The 21382-nt window shown below is 35.4% G+C and overlaps 1 protein-coding gene across 2 annotated transcripts in view; it reads right to left on the bottom strand.

Annotated features, from left to right (window-relative positions):
- NCAM2 (neural cell adhesion molecule 2) overlaps nt 1-20691 on the bottom strand; it is a 494626-nt gene extending 473935 nt beyond the window's left edge. For both annotated transcript variants that reach the window (XM_081301845.1, XM_081301846.1), the window contains exon 1: nt 20482-20691. In XM_081301845.1, the coding sequence (XP_081157971.1) occupies nt 20482-20536 (55 nt within the window). In that variant the 5' untranslated portion in view covers nt 20537-20691. The remainder of the gene's footprint in view (nt 1-20481) is intronic.
- Nucleotides 20692-21382: the final 691 nt, after the last annotated feature.

The raw sequence follows: 21382 nt of genomic DNA, 5'->3' as shown, positions 1-21382 counted from the left end.
AATGTTCACTGGAATAGTGTAAAATTCATGACATAATTTTTATAAATAAATTCAATCTTACTATGTGACATTTACAGCCAGGCAAATATTAAACTAATTTAGGTAGAGAGGACATAAATATAACTAACTAAAGCATTATATGCAAAAATAATTTTCTAGGCTGGGCAAGGTGGCACACACCTGTAATACCAGAGGCTCAGGAGGCTGAGGCAGGAGGATGAAGAATTCAAAGCCAGCTCCAGCAACTTAGCAAGATGCTAAGCAATTCAGTGAGACCCTATCTCTAAATATATATATTTTTAAATCAACCAAAGGTAACCTTCTAGAATTTTTATGATTGTATTAATTTGCTGTGTTCTCTTGAGGATTATTGAGTAGAGTTATTGATTTAACTTAAACTCACTTCCTTTTGTTACAGTTTTAAATTCTTTCTTTATTCCAAATATAAATAGCAACATAGGAGCATCATTCATTTAATTTTTTGAGGGGTACAAGGGATTGAACTCAGGGACGCTCTACCACTGAGCCACATCCCCAGCCTTATTTGTATTTTATTTAAAGACAGGGTCTCACTGAGTTGCTTAGCACCTCACTTTTTGCTGGGGCTGGTTTTGAACTTGAAATCCTCCTGCCTCAGCCTCCTGAGCTTTGGGATTACAGGAATGCGCCACCACTCCTGACTCATTCATTTAATTTTTTAAACAACGATTTACTAAGCATTTGCTATGTACATCACATAACATAAAACTGGTATACAGTTACATTCTAATTTGGAACACAAGACTAATGAATTAAAACTCTATAAATAACCCAGGACAATATATCAAGTGCCAAAATAAGCAGGGTCAATCTATTATTCTAATGGTTTATAAGAGACAGAGAAATATGGTTTGAGATAATTAAGAACAAATTTTATAAATGCCAGAGGATTGGAGCTTGGTATTAGATGATAAACAAAGAGATAAATGGAGAGCGCTCAAAATGCCAGTGTGTAAACGATCTAAAAAGACTCCTCTTAGAAAATATTCTGGAACCTTGAGTAGGGAACAGAAAAATGCTTCTAATTTTTGTAAACACCGTTCTCACTGTTGGCTCCCCTTTGTTTATTTCCACTCTTTTCTTACTCTACACATTGAGTCTTTAGCACCCTGCAGTTCTCTCAAGTTCTTTTCTCATAGCTTTGCACCCAGAGAAGTTGGTCTTCTATTGCTTGATGGGGACTTCAAAAGGCCAGAGCCAAGAAATTATCATCAGCTTTGATTTTTCAGACAGCACTTTTAAATAAAGCATTGCAGAATGGATAGCCTTTAATGTTAGGCTTTTAAAGTCAAATTCCACACACTCAGGAAAATAGAGTGTCTTCTTAATAAGTCCTTTTAAATATCAATAACTAATGATTCAGAGCAAAGAATTTATTTTTTTAAAAAAGATCCATATAAAAGGAAGAAATCTCCTGCTATAAGAAGAGCCTCCTATTTCTTTTCTTTTTTTTTAAATGTTTTTATTAGTATATTATCCTTATACATAATGTTGGGGTTCATTGTGACACATTCATACATGCACATAACATAATTTCCTCTATTTAATTCCCAGCACTTCCTATTGAAACCCTTATTCTTCTCTATAGGCTTTCCTTTATGTATTTTTAATTTGTACATTATACATGAAAATGGAATTTATTATGCTATGTTCATATATGCACATAGCAAAATTTGGTTGATTTTGTTCCTATGACATCACCTTTCCCTCCCTCCCCTTGATCCCTTCTTGAACTGTTCTGTTTTAATTTCTTGAGAACCCTTTTTAATTCCTTTTTCCCCCCTCTAGATTTCATGTATAAGAGGAAACACTGGACTCTGACTTTAAAATGTTCCATATAAAAGGAACAATGTTCCTGCTATATTTCTATCTCATTAAAAAGGAAGAAGAAAAATGTAAGTAGTTGTTGAGGAGAATGAAAACAGTTTTCCCAGTGCATCTTCGCATGCTACCTTATCTTCTCTTGCATTGTGATTTTTGGTGGGATCCAGAAGTGAACTGGTCAAACCATCCTATTATCTCTAGCCCCCATAATTTCACAACAATCACCACTGAAGTTTATGACAGAAAACTGGGCTTTGTCTTTGTTTCCTAAATGCAAGCCCAGAAGGTGCCCTGTGAGGACTGGAAGAGTAGGGTACTAAGGTACAGAATTCTCCTTGGCAACAAAGCACCCAAGTTGCCTTACTCCTTTAGTCTTTACTGGCATTACTCCAATGTGAACGAGACTTAAATACTGTACATGTGATTTCTTTATTAGGATGAATGTACTAGATGAGAATAAATTGTTATTGGTCCCGCTACTGAGATCACTAACACTCAAACCAGGAAACCAAGTAACGCAGGCATGTGTGGGAACACCACCAACAGGGCCAGGAGGGAGGATGCTAAGCTTCCAACAATGACCAGGGGAGTTGGAGTTGAAGTAGAACCTTATCTAGTACTGTGAAAACCACTGTTTGTCCATCATGCTGTGTAAATAACCTTACAAAATGCCAGCAATCCTGACTCTACCAAAGTCCAGGTGAAAACAATACCTACCCTTGAGTTAAGGATACAGAAATGTGGAAAAAATTAAGCAAGTACAATAATCTTCCAGCAGAATCCAGACCACAGTCTGAGTGGGGTAAGGGAAGAGAAGGGAGAGTCCTTGAGTGTGGAAGGCAGCTGTGGGAGGGAGATGAACACTATAAGGGATTCAGGATTTAGTCAGTTCTGAGCTGCTCAAGTAATAAACTGAATAAAGATCCTCAATTCCATGTTCTGCATCAGATATCAAGCCCTACAATGTGAAAACAGACAACTTACAAAGAATTGCAAATAGCAGATTCTATAAGGTTTCTAAATGTGAATCTTGCCAGTTATAATCATCTCTTAGCAAAGCATAGGAAAACTAAATAGTATCCATTCAAAAGGAAAGTTGTAAATACAGCTTTCCAATTCCAATGATCATCTAATAATAAATATTCTAACAACTTACCAGAGTATTGTTTTACATAGATCCAAATATTCTTTGATAATCTCTCAAGAAAACTAGGTGATTAAAATATCAAACACAATCTGATAACAGGTTTTAGAATAAACCATGAGATAACATTAACTGAACACTTACTATGTGACTTTAACTGTTATCCCCACTTTACAGATGTGATTATAAAGAAATAGCCCTTAAAATATTTCTTAATCAGAAGTCAGACATTTATTGATTCCCTTTTTGATTTGAATTTCAATCTCTCAAACTTCAGACTCTGCTCTGAACCTGCAAACAGTTTGTGACTTGGAAAAACATCTTCAAGGAAAAATAAAATACTTTTCAAGTATAATCATTCAAACTTTTGATTCGAGAGTTAAGGGAATAAAAAAGAAAAGATATTTAGGTATTAAAAGAGGTCTAGGCTCCACAGAGCAGACATTGAATTATTTTTTAAGACATCAGTTGGGCCACAGTGTCCAAAATCTTCACAGCAAACCACTACGATCTTGTGTATAAGAAAATGCTTCACAAGCACTCAGTGGCCATTGGCTTCAGTGTCTGGAACTGCCATGTGCTGGCAGGAATCCACCTAGTATCCAGCCATTCAACCAGAATGCTTCAATGACCAGCCACATGATGTGAATTCTGAGCACCTCAGAGACAGTTTTGACTGGTGTCACCAAACCATAAGGAGTAAAAGAAAATCAAAGAAATATTTCATAATGGGTCCATTCAAGGAAAGCTCCTCTCCAAATATTATGTTTACTTTCATAAAAATGAACCAGCCAATCATAAAGCTTATAGGAATTAGCAAATTTGAATACTTTTCTGCAAGCAAGTGCACTTATTTGTCCTGAATACCTGCAAACATGAAAATGCTTTATATGAAAAATATAATCAAGGAGAGAAATTAATTACAGTAGATGGGGTAGAGAGAAAAGATGTGAGGGGAGGGGAGGGGGGATAGTAGGGGATAGGAAAGGTAGCAGAATACAACAGTTACTAATAGGGCATTATGTAAAATTGTGGATGTGTAACCAACGTGATTCTGCAATCTGCATTTGGGGTAAAAATTGGGGGTTCATAACCCACTTCAATCTAATGTATGAAATATGATATGTCAAGAGCTTTGTAATGTTGTGAACAACCAATAAAAAACAGACTGTCTTGTATATTAATAAAAAAAATTTAAAAAAAAGAAAAATATAATCAACATATCTCACAAAAGATATTAACAGAGATGAATTTGTTCTCTGCCATTGGAAATAGAAGCAGATTATCCATTTAGTAATTCTCAAAAAGGACTATAAAATCAACCAGAAAGATACAAGAGAATTTGTACCTAAAGTCTTGACTGAATCTTTATTGTGATATTACAAATGTGCTCAACAATTTGTTCAGCAGCTTTCTAATAAGCAATATTATAATTCAGTTGTTCAGCATGATGTGAAAGAGAGTAAAACACTGTTAGAAAGTTAGCTGCCTTCATCTCTCCAATTATAAATTGGGGAAAACGAAATAAAGGATTCAAGCCTGTGCATGCAGTTCAATCACAGTCCCTGAGCTGGAGCCAAGTGTTCATGCTACAAAGGACAATTTTTTTTCGATAGTCACTGAATATGTTTTGATGGAAAACATCATCAATTATGAATACTTGTGTGTTGGGAGTCTCTTTCTTTTAAAAACTAAGGTGGGAGAGAACTGTTTAGTTGTTATTTTTGTGTAGTAGAGAAACAACAAATTTTGTTTAGTAGTCTGAGAAATTAAACACTGGCTAATTAGTCAAACAGTTATACAAAGTGTGAATTAAATGTCCAGTGTTTTCTCACGGGGTTTATTTTCTTAGCGGCAAAAATAGGAAAAGAGAAAGTCACTTAGAATATTCGTGAATTCCTGGACTAATGAAAAAATGAAATAAATATAAAAAATTTATTGATACACCATTGAATCATAGAATGGTTTTTCCCAAAGTTATTATACACATACAAATATATGTAGATACACACATACATACAGAGATATATATACACACACATATATGACTACACATAAGTATATACACATCACATTTACATTCACACCTACAAATATATATGTTACATAACATCTTTATATAAATATATATATTTTTTACACAAAATTTTACACATTTGGCCATTGGGAAGAATACCAGTTTGGTGAGATCACCTGGATAAATAAATAAATAACAAAGAGAAATATCAGTGTATGCATACTTTCAAACACCAAGTTCTTGATTTTGAACTACCCTGCTCTTTTAACCACTATGTGCTTGTACTCTCACTGCTGAGCCATTCAGAGGCCAGGAACTGGTGTAGCTCTACATTGTTTTAGGCATGCACTGGACTAGAATGCTGATTAGTGAGTCTGCATGATCCACACACACACACATTTTGACATTTAGCCTGTTTCAGCAATCAATTTGAAATCAATATTAATTTTTAGTGTCAACTTGCCCCTCTAAAGATGATCATGGTTTCCATTAATATTTTTTATCTAACATTTCCCCTTCCAGAAACCAAAGGAATATTTTTTCTTTAGCCTTCTTAAACATGAGAACATAATCCTTTGATTGGTCTAAAAAGAAAAGCAATTAAATATATTTTCTTTAAATATTTTAGCTCTTTTCATTTAAAAGCTTCTGGTGGGCTATTTAGGTTTATGCAATTTAGTTTATGCCAAATCTGGTACCCTATCATTGTCGTATGTTGACTACAGGCCCCAAATGTTGTATGGTAGGAGACAGTCAAGCCTTCAATGTCCATGCAAGCCAGGATTCAAATACAATTGTCCACTTAATAGCTATGCAATTAAAGGGAATTTACTTAATCACACTACCCTTTCATTTCCTCAGTTCTCAGATTTTTAAGAAAATACTAAAAGTGGCATGTAGATATAGGTATTATATGAGCTCAATAACTATAGCTTTCTTAGGTGACAGACTAATTCACAGCCTGTTCACAAAAGAAATTAGTATTTTCACCTTACTTTTTTATTTTTAGAGATTGGGTCTAATTATATTGCCCAAACTTCTGGACTCAAGTGATCCTCTGAATACTGTAAGTAAATACACGTAACACCACACCCACCTATTACCTTATCATTCTCAAACTTAGCAAGGTAACATAAAGCAATGTTAATGGTTTTTTTCTCCTAGCATGGAAACAACAAGTCCCTTACTAGTCATCCTGACTTCAAATTTCCTCTTTGCCACTAGGACTTTCATGAGTTTGGCAGGTCATTTATTCTTACAGTTCCTCATTTCCTCATCTATAAAACAGAATCAACTTTCAAAGTAAATTTGGGAGATTATGAAATCACACATGTAAACACAATAAAAATGATACACTGTCACTATTTTATGTTGGCCTTTGACATTCACATTGTTTAGATATTTTCCAAATACTTCCTTGGAACATTCCTGTCAGACATATTTGACCACCACCTCCCTCGAATTTCCCTCGTTCTCTCTTCTTCTTGGCTGGACACTGAATTTGATTGGTCAATTCTAAGCTCAAGGTGGGCAGATTTCCCCATCCACAACAGGAACAAGTTGATTAATTAAGGAAAATTATATCAATGCCATTCTCCTCAACATTGATTGGTTTAGAAGCATTCACATGAAACAATTCTAGTCAAGGAGAATGGAAGAAAGTCTGCCAGACCACACATGGGTTTTTTTTCCTTCAAACGTATCCAGTGGGGAAGATATATGTACTTCTTTTTTAACTTCAGATATTATTGTATAATCATGTGACACGTGGAGCTGAAGCCAAGTTTCTTCCATTAATTCAAGCATAGACACATGAAATCCAAGTCTACTTCTAGATGGTCTTTCATGTGGCATAAAGGATTTTTATTTTTAAACCATTTTAGATTATTCTCCTCTTCCTTGCCTCTAAAAGCATCTTAAACTGATACAATTTCATTATGAAAGTATTCTGGAAGTCAACCACAAGCTGATGACTTACTAAATTATTGATAATTATAGTTTCATAATAACAGAAGCCATTTAAAGACACAACTTACATTTAAATATTAATGTTATGTAGTCCTCAATGAATTATACTAACCTAAATAATCAAGCTGCCCCACCTCAAACCCTACTCTGATATCTTTAAATGGTGCTGGTTCTCTATGCCCATTAATCTTGCATGTCACTAGAAAATTTACTCATGCACTAATTGGCAATCACTAGGCTAAAACCGTTTCTTAAAAAAAAAATAAAATTAAATAAATGAACAAGAGCTGTGGTAGTTATCATCTTTATTCTTTGAGGAATCTCCATAACATTTTCTATAATGGATGTCTTAATTTGTATCCTCCCCAAAGTGTGCACAGATTGTCCTGCTCTCCACATCCTCACTGACATTTGTGATGTTTAGTTTTTGGTAGTAGTCATTCTAATTGCTGATAGATGATATCTCAAGGTAGTATTGAATTTGCATTCCCCTGATAAGAATGATACTATTTTTTCAAGTACATCTTGGCCATTTATATATCTTCTTTATGAAATACTTATTCAGGTCCTTTGTCCATTTTTAAATTGGTTATTGCTTTTATTTGAATTTGAATTAACTTTCTCCTATAGTTTGGATATAAACCCCTTATATGATTGCTAAACTTTCTTACTATTTGTACTCTGTTGACTGTTTGCTTTGCTGTACAGAGGCTTTTTTATTTGAGATAATTCTATCTGTCCACTTTTGCTTTTGTAATTTGTGCCTTTGGAGTCACATAATCTACCAATCATCTCATTTTTGGGTACATAGCCAAAGGGAATGACAACTGTATACAAAAAACATATTTGCATACCTATGTTTATTACAGCCTTATTCAAAATAACTAAGGTATGGAATCAACCTGAGTGTTCATCTAAGGATGAATGATTAAAGAAAAGGTGCAATACAAATATGCATAAGTTAAATGATATTTAGCCTTAAAAAAAAGAATGATAGGATTTCTCCTATCATTTGCAACAATTTCAAAGACCTTGGAAGACATCATGCCAAGTAAGAGTAGCCAGGCACAGAGAGATATTTTATGAGCTCACTTACATGTTGAATCTAAAAAAGTCAAAACTATAGAAGCAGAAAGTAGAACTATAGTTGCCAAGAGCTAGGGGTTGGGACAAATAAGGAGATGGCTAAAGTATACAAAGCTTCAGTTATATAGGGTCAATAAGTTTTGGAAACCTATTGCACTGCATGATGACTCTAGTTAATAACAAGGTGCTATTTAATTTAAAATTGCAAAGAGTTAAAATACTAAATGTTCTCAGCACACCAAAAGATAAGTGTGTGAACATGTTCATTTGCTTAGTTAATACCACAATACACACATTCATTAAAACATCACTTGGTTCACTGTAAATGCATATAATTTTAGTCAATTTTAATCCTTTTTAGTACTGGGAGGGGGAGGAAATCATTAGAAATAATGGTAAAAGCTTGAAATTGGAACCACTCCAAGAGATTCCTTTCTCTCTTCAGCAATTCCTTGCTACTTTGAAGGACAATGTTTTAGTGGAATGAGTGTATATATACATATATATTTTTTTTTCATTTATTAGATGCCACATACGCATTTCTTTTAAATTTTAAAATTCAATTCTCTCACATGTAAAATATTAGTTCACAACTCCATATGTATTTTGAATCAAGAATGAAGTAATCCCAATTATAATACTCTGTACAATACCTTACAGAATTTCTTGCTTTTTTTTTCAATTAATCCACTAAATACTCATTAAAACACACTGTTCACAGAGGAAGTAAAGTGACTTATCATTCTAAATGTTATGAGACATCTATTTCTCCCCTTTTATGAAGATAACCATGTCCCTTTTAAATCAAGCTCTTCAAATATCTGGCACAACCACATCACCTTTCTCTTTTAGATTGTACTTCCTCCTCCCTGAAACAAAACAGTGATTCATTTTTACAATGATTAGTTGCCTTTCCTTTATCACTCAACCTCAGCCTCCTGTACCTCTCCTTGGAGATTAGACAGTGGAAGTCATAATTAGACTTGTAAAAATTTACTCTTCCCATCAAAACTGCATATCCATGCACAAGGCCTAAGAAATGGAGCCTTTCAGCTGAAGGGCGAGGTAAAAGGATGGGAAACAAATGAGCTGGAAGAGGCAAGGGTAAGTTGAGCAATAAAAAGACTCCTTTTCCACAATACTCAAAAACTTAATCCTTTGATTTTCATAGCAACAGGGAGATATACTCTGCTTAAAGAAGTCACTGTTTACTAAATGCTGTATTAATGCACAGTGTAGGAGGAGGATATTTTTAATGAAATGTTTCATTATAATAGAAATGAAACAGGGACTTGAAAGAAAACATAGATTAGCAACTCAGAGTATTGCGTAACATTCAGAAATCTGTACTAAAAAAATGTTATTTTGGGAACATGAGAATACTAAAGTTCAATATTGCATATCCATTGTGGATATGGTTGTAAAGATTTTCATGAACCATGTAGGACAGCATAATGCCATTTGATAACTTATGTTGAATTTTGTATTAAATTGCAGACCACCTGCAGTCCCTCCAGAGGTATAATGCATTAACATGGAGATTTGAGGGAATTTTGAAATAAAATGACTCATCTAGATAACTAATTAAAGGAATTATAAATTATGTAAAATTTGAGGGGGGGAAATGAAAGTAAAAAATGAATAAATCAGAAGCAAGAGTAATTTCTTTACTTGAATTTTTTTTCAAGTTAAAAGTGGCATACATAATAATGGTGATGTAAATGAATAAACACTAAGCAGTCAAAGAGATGATAAAGACATTCCAGAGCGTTAGAAAATGTACTCTGTGAAATTAATTTAAATACTTTTCTCATTAAATTCAGACCTGGAGAACACTGAAATAACATGACAAAAGTATGGGTAGCATAAAAGACTATTTTCAAGGTTAAATAAAATTTCATTATTTATTTATTTATTTATTTATTTTTAATATTTATTTTTTAGTTCTCGGCGGACACAACATCTTTGTTGGTATGTGGTGCTGAGGATCGAACCCGGGCTGCACGCATGCCAGGCGAGCGCGCTACCGCTTGAGCCACATCCCCAGCCCCTAAATTTCATTTTTTAAAAAGTCAAAATCCAAATGCTTGTGATGTGAAAAAATATGGTTAACAACTAACTAGTCTCTTGCTTCTCTTTTCTTCCTATATATACAGTTTAGAATTGGTTTCCAATAAGCACTGAATGAATAATCAACTTTTAATTAACCACATGGGATTATCTTGATGTTGAGGACTTTAATTACTTGCTGTATTGACACATCAGACATTTACTATTGACAATATCTTATCTGGTTAATTATACCACCATCAACATCTTCTATGCCCCTTATTTCTATAGCCATATGTAAACTTTTAAAATCTCAACTATATAGCCTCTCCTATGCTTCAGGTGTGACTTTAGTAAAATAAAATCTTCTGGCAAAACTGCTTTCTTGTTTTATTTTTGTGGTGGTAGGGATTAAAACCCAGGGCCTTGAAGATTCTAGGCAAGCATTCTACCACTGAGATGCATCCCCAGCGTAAACTTTCAGTTTGTGTTATTCTCAGCTGAATTAATTTTTAATGAGGATATAACATAAGGGATAAACAAAGTCATTTTTGCTATTCCTCCTAAATGAAATAACATTATTGGTTTGTTATAAACATCCACATGTTTATAGAATGTTGCCCATGGACATGGCAAAATGTTTGAAATAAATACTCAGACCTTTCTACAATCAAGAATAAATATATTTTAAAATAAGCAATCATTTTGGTTTACTTTTCCTGGGTGATATTTAAATATTCACTCAGCACATATTTGGTAAGCAGCCACTATAATCCAAAGATGCACTACATTTAATGAGGATCCAGTATAGAACTTCTGTCTTGCTCTCAAGTGTTCAGTTGGAAGATCATAACAGAGTACAAGAAGTCTGATATGCAGAATTCAAGTGTATTATCAACTTTCACCGGCTCTCCTGTGCCTTGAACAATAAATGGTTTGAAGTATGCAGTTAATTTGCATTTCTTAGAAGAAGGAAAGTTGTCTTCAGTGATGAGATGCTCAAGCTGAGTCCTGAAGGAAAATAAGAGGAATTTCCCAGGCAAAGAAAGGCAGGAAATATGTAAAAGACACAGGCTATGTATGCAAGGATTCAAACCTATGAATTCCAGAAATGGGACAAGTATATTGGGTGTGCATAATAACAACCAATAGAGATAAGAAAACAGGGTTGTAAAAATAAATAAAGGCAAAAGTAACAGTCTAAGTAAGGAACTCCTAAGTAATTGAAATGAGAATTGGAACTCTAATTATAATTAATAGCATCTCATAAACTCAGTCCAAGAGAAACTTTGAAGAGCACAGTGATAAAAATATGTTATGTACTAAGAAATTATTTCCAATCATCACTTCATTCATATATGTAAAAGAAGCAGTTAGGTAAAATCAGATAAATTACCATAGAAAAATGTGATGTATCTAGAGTGAAATATTTATGTCAAGTTCTAGCCACTTTTTAAGTTTTTCTTCTTGGACATATAATTTCATTTCTTTTATATTCATTTTCTTCCATTTAAATTGAGTAACACTGTCAATTTATAACTGTAGGACATCAAATAGTTGAATTGACACTGACCATCATATCTGTTATCAATAAAATATACTTTAAATGTATGGTGTATATATATTTTAAATTATTAAAGTTTATGATAACTCAAACCTTTTGTTAATTCAAAAGTTTTACCTGGTGCAAATTTCTGTGTACTTTTATTCTCATTAGCACTGAGAAGTTAGAATGAAGACAATTATTCTATGATTAAAAACTACGAAAAGGAGTCTATTTTCAGACCATTGAAAATGTGCTTAATTCCAGTCGGTAAAAGAAAGTTATAAAAGGTTTATCTAAGTTAACAAATGTTAAAAATAGAAAGCATGCAGATATAATAAATTGAAATTTTTATCAATTAAATGGCATCTACCTACTGTTATAATATTTTAATCTTCATATTATCTGTGTTTCACAGTTTCCTCATACATGATACAAAGTTATGGCTAGAATATAAAAATGCAGCTGCTCTTCTCAGGCCATATGCTCTGTGTATGAGATTGGTAGAAAATATTCAGAGATCAGAGAGAAATTAAATGGAACAGTAAACATAAAAATAATCTGGGAACTCAGTATTAGAGATACTAACAAACCCATGGGAATGGGTGTTTCAATAATCGAATAGAGATCCACAAACCCACTCCTTATTACTAAGAACAAAGTAAAAATGTGCCTATTTTCCTAAGTGGAGATGTACTCATACTATATGTCTCAGTCATATTAAATGGTCTTAGTTTATGAGTAGAGGCAAGCATATGGTACTGCAGCTAAATATTAACATCTCCAGAAAAACTCCCGTGTCTTTAAAATGATGCAATAAAAAGTGCCATGGTTTATGGGAAAAGACAAGACCGGGAAGCCAAACCTACAAAACCTGCAGAAATTTGTAACTAAGCACTAACCAAAACCATCAGGATCTTAGTTAGAATGCTATGCTAGTAGAGTCTCTACTAGTGTTTGCACCTAGTTTGCAACTCTCATTAAGATGCAAATCCTGAAGAGCTTGCAGTTTAAAATGAAAACTATGGACCATGGTGAAGCCTTTAAAAAACAAAAACAACAAAGAGAACAAACAAACATCACATGGCAAAGTGACTTCCTGGATTCTTCCGTGTCATGTTCCCACTGCCAGGTACATAATGTGGTGGAAACCATGATGTCCTTAAAGCCACTAAACAAGCTAATACTTGTACTAAAGAAAGGCAGCCAAGTTGACTTTTCATATTTTTCTCAATGTCTTCACATATTGCTAAGGCTTTCTCTTTAACTGTGAGAAAGGTTGGTCTTAACCACTTAAAAAATAATGAGCTTTAAAATATCATGTATGTATCAACACAATTCCTGCATTATGCATTTTTCCACTATTTACCAGCAGCTTATAAACTAAGCTGTTTCAAAGAAACACACACTGTACTTCTTTCAACAACAACAAAATACTGAAATATATCTTAAAAGTACTTAGTGCTCATTGGCTATAAATTTGGGGGGTCAGCCTACAGGACATACTTAAAAGCTCCAGGCAAACTAGTCATACTCAACCTCAGGAGCAACATCTAGGAAATTTAGTCAGTTTTAAATGAGATAATGTGTGAGTATCCTCCTGCATAGTTCCAGCATGAAACAGGTGCTCAAAAAGTCTTAGTTGCTTTCTCTTCTGTTAAACACTAATAAAAGTTGTTCAAGAATACATATTTTGTACCAAAAATCTTTTTGAGTGTGTTATTTCAGTTTTCAGTTTCATGCTTTAATTTTCTTTTAATTTGTTCTGTTCTATTTTGTTCTTGTCACTCAGGTATAAAAATTAAAACAAATGGATAAAACAGAGAAAGTGATTTAAATGAAAGAATTGTAATAAAATCTAATTTTACCTACATGCTTCTGAAATTTTACCCCAAATGTCAGATATATGCTAAACAATATTTAAAGTACAAATGATGATGAAACAATGAAATAAAGACAGACAGTAAGATTAAAGTGACTCTGAAAAGAAGTGACAATAAATCAATAGTTTGCACTTCCAAATTTATCACTGATGTTTATGCCAAGATGTTCCACAGATACTTCAAACTGAACATTTAAAAAAATAACAAATATAAAAATTGCTATAAATGAGTGGTTTCCCTATTCATTTATTTATTTGTCTATATTAAGATACAACCATTTTTTCAGTCAGATGAGATTAATACTTCAGGATCCTCCTTCCTATCAATCTTCCAAATTGAATATATTACTAAGACCCATTATTTCTTCCTTAGAAATATATTGTGTCCACTCTTGCATCATTCTCCTCTGGTTCACCTTGCATATGGCCAGGATACTTAAAAACTAACCAATTTAAATCATGCTATTGCTGCCAAACACCAGCTCCCAAGATGTACAGAGCAGTCAAACTTAGCTTGTCCTCAAAGCATTTCTGCCTCCCATTTGCAATAACATCCCAGTATTGAGTCCAGCGAGTCACCTTTTCAATCTATGTAATGAATGCAAACACTTTCATATATCCCTAATCCAGAGTCATTAAACTGGATTATTTGTCTTTTAAACATTTGTCTCCTTTCCTACAATTGGTTCACTCATTTTTTCCTTCTCTTTGTATCCTTTTCTCCATTGACCTTTTCCACTCTGAAGCTCTCTGCTGGAATGAATGGAAAGATGGTGCCCTCATTAGAGGCTAGGCTTGGAAATGCCTCAAATACAAATCCTCACTCCCTGCCTGTGCAAAAAAGACAAGTATTTTTATTTTTATATCCATTACCATCACATGAAAAGAGAGCACACTAATAAGATAACAAATTTAGAGGATGGCCACAACTGAGCCTGAGAATTAGTGAATACGCAATGGAGTTTTGTTCATTCTAAGTGCTGGACTTCTAAGGACTTGATTCATTTAATTTTTAATTAATTATCAGATGCCTTTTGTCATTTTACAACATTTTGTTGAACAGCTTACTGGTTTCTCACGTGCTTCTTTGACTTTTTAAATTTATATTTTTGTCCTTTCAAAAACAAACATGAAATCATCTGCACCACTTCTCTACACACATGCAAATTTCCAAACAAAAGTATAAAATAGATTTGAAATGACCAGTGAAATAGAAGTAAAAAATAAAATCTACTAATTCCAAATAAACTACTCACTGTAACTAATAGAGACAAAGCAGATAGTTTCTCTCTACCTAAATTTCCTCATCTGTAAACCAAAGATAACAGTCGTTTCGATTCTTGATAAATACCAAGATCTAAGGTGATCCAAAACACTTGGGAAAAGTGGTTTCTACCATTTTAAGGCCTCAACAAGTTTTTATTAATTGACAAAATGACACAATTTAAGCATTTGCTACCTTGACCTGAAGACATCTTAATTTTTTTTTAGTCTATGCAAAAGTTTGGTGTTGGGAGAACTAAATTAAGAATTTGGAGGCCAGAGCTACAGTTATTTTCTACTTGATTATTAGTATGCTCCTTATCCTAATTGTGTGCCCATCCTGAGCATCTATCTGGTGCCTAATACCAACCATAAGGATTCATGATACAAAAGAGCATCCCAGTCCTCAAGACCTTTTACTGCCATCTGCTGGCAAATGGTGAAAATAATTGAGTCCTAAAGCTATGACTCTAAGTGGCGCCCCCTGGAGTTGTTCATCATACAACCTATGAAACTGTTTTAGCATCACTGCCTAATAAGGTGCCAGGGCAAAGCAGGTGTTTTGGTTTGATACATTCTACATAGATGAGTAAGTGATGAGTGAGTCATGCTCACTGATGAACTCAATATGTTCCTCTAATTAGACAGCAGCTTTTGATAATTGTTTTAAATTGCGTAAATGAGACAATTTTTGAACAATAGGTAAGTTTATCTGTATGTCTATTATTAAAATATGTAAATATCTGGCATAGTGGAGTTGACATTTTACAAGGTGGCTACATTTATCTATTATCACAATGACTCCTCATGGCTGAGTATCAAGGTCAGCTTTATCATATTACATTTTCAAATGAGCAAAGAGTGATTCTAAGTTCAAATTATTTCTTCAAAGTCAAGACACTGAGTAGTCTGGGTCTTATGATTCCAGACTCATTGCTTTTCCCATTCCCCTTTTTGTTTTATAATAAAAGAGAACCAAGAAAAAATTTGATCAACTGACAGAAAATTCTTTAAACTCTCAACTTTTTGATTGCTATGCTCATAAACATTTTCAAAAGTCTTCGTCATGCCTCTTAATTATTTAAATTCAGACAAGTCTGTTTCATTACATCATAGCTTTTAAAATGTTTTCTGGAGTTTAATGAAGTGTCAGTGGTTCAAGTAAACATGTGCAACTAAGATATGTGTTGCTCACTATCTGTGATCGGCATTATCATAACTAAATAGTTAGGAGTTGTTACAAATTTGACGTGCGCCATAAAAATTGCTTTTATTTGTTGAACAATTAAAGATAGCTTTGCTCTATGAAGTGCAGGAATATTACAATTAAAATCACAAAGGCACTGCTTGCATCTTAAAGTGGTCTCCTATCATGTAATTTTGAAAATTAAATCTCATTAATAATCTCTTAAATCGGCCTACATGCAATATAATTGGATAGTATAAAGGCTCAAGGAATTCAGAATGTAGGTAAATTAAACTTGAGAAACAAACATTCTGCCTTTATAAGAATATTAAAATTATTAAATTAATTTTGCTTACACCAACACCCAGAGGATTACTTTTATTTTGGACCAAAAAAAAAAAGCAATTCAGACTTGTTCTATCACTTATTGAGCACCTTTCTTCATGCTCTCTAAAGTTCACTGCTATGAGAGATGACCCTGAAAACAGATAAGTTAAAATGATTTCCCAAATGTCAAAAGCCAGTGATGCAGCAGGACCAGTTCCAGAACCTTCCGATTGTGGATCTTGTTCCTATGTGCACAACTCCCACACAAGGAAACAGACAAAAGCAAATTACACTGTTCAGCTTGGTTACTACCCTCAATCTAGAGTACAATTCTCAGTCTCATTAACAACTGGCATTATTTTGGAAAGAAGGCCATTTCATTTACAAAATTATATAAAGTTTGACTTTCTTCTTGTACTAAAGGAGGTTCTTTTGTTCTGTTAATTGCTTCTCTAGAAGGATTTTTACCTCTGGGAGACCATAAGCCCCCCTGAGTCACTGAAGAAACTCATCTGACACTGGGGACACACCAACTTCTCTTCTTGCTCTGTGGGCTCAGAGTTAGCATGAGAAACCAACGTAAGAAAATGATCTATTTAATTCCTTGGAGATGTTCATTGACCAAAAAAATAAATTTATTTACATAGCCCATCTTCTAAGTGCAAATAAATATGCAGTTGATTCAATAGAAAGTTTTGACAAAGACACAGGCATCAAAGAATTAGAGCAGGATAGACATAAAAAGGATATAAAAGGATATTAAAAAGGATATTAAAGGCTGTGAGTGTGTAACAGTTTGGACAGAGGATGAGTTTGGGGAAATATTCCCTATGCACCTGAAACTCGTAGACTCACACACCTGTGCTCTAGTTTTAGAAGGTACATTTCTCTAGTAAACAATGATTTATTAGCACTTCCCCAGAAAGAATAACTGTAAGCTGATGCCTGGTTTAACCACTTAAATTGGCAATTCACACAAAAACACACTTGTCACATGAGTTTGGCATAAATAAGTATTCTATGGGTGGTTGAACTAGACTGCAAGGACACGTGAACAGCACTGTTCTCACCTTAGGTTTCAGTACAATGGTGCTTCTATTTCATACACGTGAACAACCACTTACAGATGTTTATTAGTCATGCCTGAACAATTTTTAAAAGAAGAAGAAAATTATTTTGAACACTGGGAATGTTTAAAAATGTTTGGGAATTTGAATTTACAAATACTACAGCATCAAATCCACTGTTGTCCATCCAAGACTCAAGTTATCACTTGAGAATGATGACCACGGAGGCTATGACCAAGTTTTGAATACAAAGCAAAAATAATTGCAAAAGTTACAGAACTACAAAATCTCCCTTACACGGACAATCAAAATCAAACCTGACAATTAAATTACAACCTTGCTTCATTAGATATTAATCTTGCGGTGGAAATGAGTGGCTTTTAAAGGAGCCTTTCTTCCCCAATAAAAAAGCTCTCACTACAGTAGAACAATAAGGTTGCGTTGAAAGTTAGGAGTAGGAAGGACTATTAGGCCTCATTAGCTAATTATGGTATTGGCATCCACTTAAGTTACTCAGTTTTTCACTTGTGTCATTTTCTCCTATTCAACTGCTGCGGTTCAAAACGTTTTGACTACTTAAAAGGGAATACATCATCGTTGCCTTTCCCCGGTCTAACTGCACACCACTTTCCAAAGCAATAGCTTCAATCATGCTTCATAAAATCCCCTGCAAGTATATTGTTGGAAACATAAATCAGCAAGCTGGGGTTTTAGTATTTCTAAGGCAAGCCCAGGGATCACTGCCTGGTGGCTTTTCCGTGGCCCTATTTACAAAAGAATAAACAAAATTATGAGTTACACTAGATCCATTTTTTAAAAAACAGCTCCCAGTGGCGTGTCTGATACTTGCTCTTGCATCCTTAATTAGAGAACAAAACACTAGCACAGAGGAATTAGTCTCCAAGATGAGGATCTCTATTTCCAAGCATCTCTGATTTCATTAAGACACATGGCACAGAAGCACTACATGTTTGTCCTCACAAAAGCCAGGTTCCTCTGATATGCGTCTATGGTTGTATAAGTCTTATGCATTTTGAAACTGTACCAGATAGAGATCTTCCTTACAATGATGCTCTCTCCTTCTACCCTGTTTCATTACAGTGAATATGGGCTCCCCCACAGGCATGCTTCCGTTTCAGAGCCCTTCTTTATAACCACCTTGCATTCTGATTATAAATTAGCAGAATCACAATTTCAAATTTAGGTTCCAGGTATAGACAAAATTATATATGTCTGGGTGTAGTGCTTAAATCTAGATATTAAACGTTCCTAGATTTCCTTGTATCCCCAAATTCCAGCACAGTTAGTGACTGAAATGAAAAATGTACAGACTCCACAACCGAGACATTTTTCTTCTCCAAACCACTCATAATGTAATCATAAGTCTGCATAAACTTGCTTCCTATTAAGCCCCACATTTTCCCATACTATCTATATTTATTTAATTGCAATTGTATTTTAACTGCAATTTTAAGTTCTGTTTCTTAGTATTCAGAAATACCAGTCTATATTATAAATGAACAGTTAAACAAAATCAGCTGCTCTCCAAAAAATTAAAGCAGCATTATCTGCAGTGAATAAGTGTATGTTGATCTTTGCTATAAGAGTGGTGGAATTAACAGATTGAGCTAATGCTGGTTTCAGATGAACATATCTGCAGTTTTTCTAAGACTGAAATATTACATACTCCATGTTATGGGGAAATGAGCAGTATCTTAGTAAGACACTTCACAAACTATAAAACTATACATCATTTGCATTCTTATTTCTAAACATAAAATTTGCATCCAATTGTGTTTCATCAGCCACCAACACTAAGCTTTGGGGAGGAGAAGGGCAGAGAAAGGAAGGTTTTCACATCCAAAATGTCAAGCCCCGCTGAAGAATGATAGAAGGACTCTATGTGCAAGAGCAGAAGCAACCATTTCAGGGCATAAAATGGAGTTCTACCACCCCCTGCTGGACTAAATGAGCAACACAGAAGAGCCTTAAAATGCTTAGAATTGAACATAGTGAAGATATTTTAAGTTATCTCATAATTTATTATTTTATTAAAAAAGAATTTCATGCTACACTAATAATGTAATATTATCTTCTATTAGTGCCCATTGCAAAATTATTGATATGTATTTTTTTTTCCTGTAAAGACTTCAACCAATGCATGTTTTAGCATTTTGTTTCCCCAATTAAACGTCCAAACTTGTCTGGACAGTTGAAAATGTTTCCATTTATTGTAATTATATTTTATGTGAATGTGCACTATCAAAATAAGTAAGATAAATTTATATTTATTTTTATACAGATTAACAGAGGTAGCTACCACAATTTCTCCCTTAGGTTATTCTACTAGACTATATTTTTTTTTCTTTTCTTTCTTTCCCCAAGATATAAAAGCTCCCACCAGTTCTCCACAACCTCCCAAATCCCTTACAGGTGTAATTACAATCTGATGTTATAAAATTCTTCAATTTTGCTGTATTAACAAGGGGGAGGGGAGGGGGTCAAAATGAATGACTGCAACACATCCCTAGTTTTATCCATTTGCTTTCTTACACACAACATCTATGGCCCCTCTCTTAGTTTCCTACCTAAATAAGCCATCATCGTTCACTTCATAGCCAGGAATGGGTCTTGGGAAAAGAGTCTCTAATTCCTTGCATACAACAGATATTTTACAAATTAGTTTAATGCTGATAGTTTTTGCTGGTTCTGTAAAATATCACTGTACCCTTTCCTTTCGCAACCTCAGATATTTAACTATGAATACACATCGACATACTCATCCAGTTTTTGAAAATGAAAATCAGAAAGCTAAAAATCCCAGAAAAAAGACGCAGTTTGCCTCGGTCTCCTGCTCACTGATGCCCATCTCCAATTCTGTATTTTCTCTTCTCTTATTTGAGGGTCTCAACAAAATAGACACAATTTTAGGGGCTGCTAAAAGAAGGAGCTAAAATAATAATAACAACAACAATAACTGTAACTTTACTTCTTTCATTTAATTTTTCCTGTGCCTCCCTCTTTGCCTCTCTTGGTTGGGTGGAAGGGGGAGGGAAAGTAAATGCAATAAAGCACCACACTCCTACCTTGCCCGCTACTGACAAGCAACCCGAGCAGGTAGAAGGAGAGGAGGAGGCTCATGTTCAGGACGTGACACTGGTGGACAGTTCCAAAGTTATTAAGTCCAGCCCTGGAGAGAGAACCTTCCGCTGCCACGGCCACCTCTGCTAGACCGCCGCTGCTCCCGGGGTGCCCCAGCCGCCCGCAGCCCGCGCGCTCCTCCTCGCAAAGTGACTGCAAGCTCCGCTCCTTGCCGCACTATATCCAGGCAGCGGCGGCGGCAGCGGCAGCAGCAGCAGCGGCCGCCGCGGCGGCAGCAGAGCCGGGCGGGAGGGAGGCGGGGGCGGAGACGCGGGCGAGGAGGCGCGGCCGAGGCGTATCCCTCCGCGCGGCTCGGCGGACGCTGCACTCTGAGGCCCGCAGCCCCGGGATTCGTCCGCAGTGGAGCTCAAAGCTGCTGGTTCGCTCCCCGGTGTCTCCAAATAGATGTGCTGCTGCGGTGGGCTAGCAAGAGTATAACCGGCGAGTGATGACCCCACACTCAACCTGACAGTCACCCTCACGCGGGGCCACGCCCCTGGGCCAAGAAAGGCGGTGACAAACAGCCTCCACGCTCTCTCTCCCCGCTGGCCCCTCGGGGGAAGCTGAACCGATACCGCTGCTGATGCTGCAGACGGCCTCCTGGTCCAGTGCCTCAGTCGCACCCGGGCTCAGCGGCCCCGGGAGACCGCGGGGCAAGCGATAAATTCCTTGGTCTCATTTCTCCTCAAGCTTGTGCGGAGAGTCGGAGGGGAGAGTTCTCCGTCTCTCTCAGATCCTTCCTCTCTCTCAGACCTGGAGCAGATTGGCACCTTCCCGCGACTGTCCCCTTCCCGTGCTCTCCACTCCGCCACCGCAGAGGGAAAGCAGTTGTCCACCAGGGCCGGT

The sequence above is a fragment of the Spermophilus citellus genome, assembly GCF_964194105.1.
Source record: "Spermophilus citellus genome assembly, chromosome: 7".
NCBI classification, from domain to species: Eukaryota; Metazoa; Chordata; class Mammalia; order Rodentia; family Sciuridae; genus Spermophilus; species Spermophilus citellus.
This window is presented reverse-complemented; position numbering and strand designations above follow the sequence as displayed.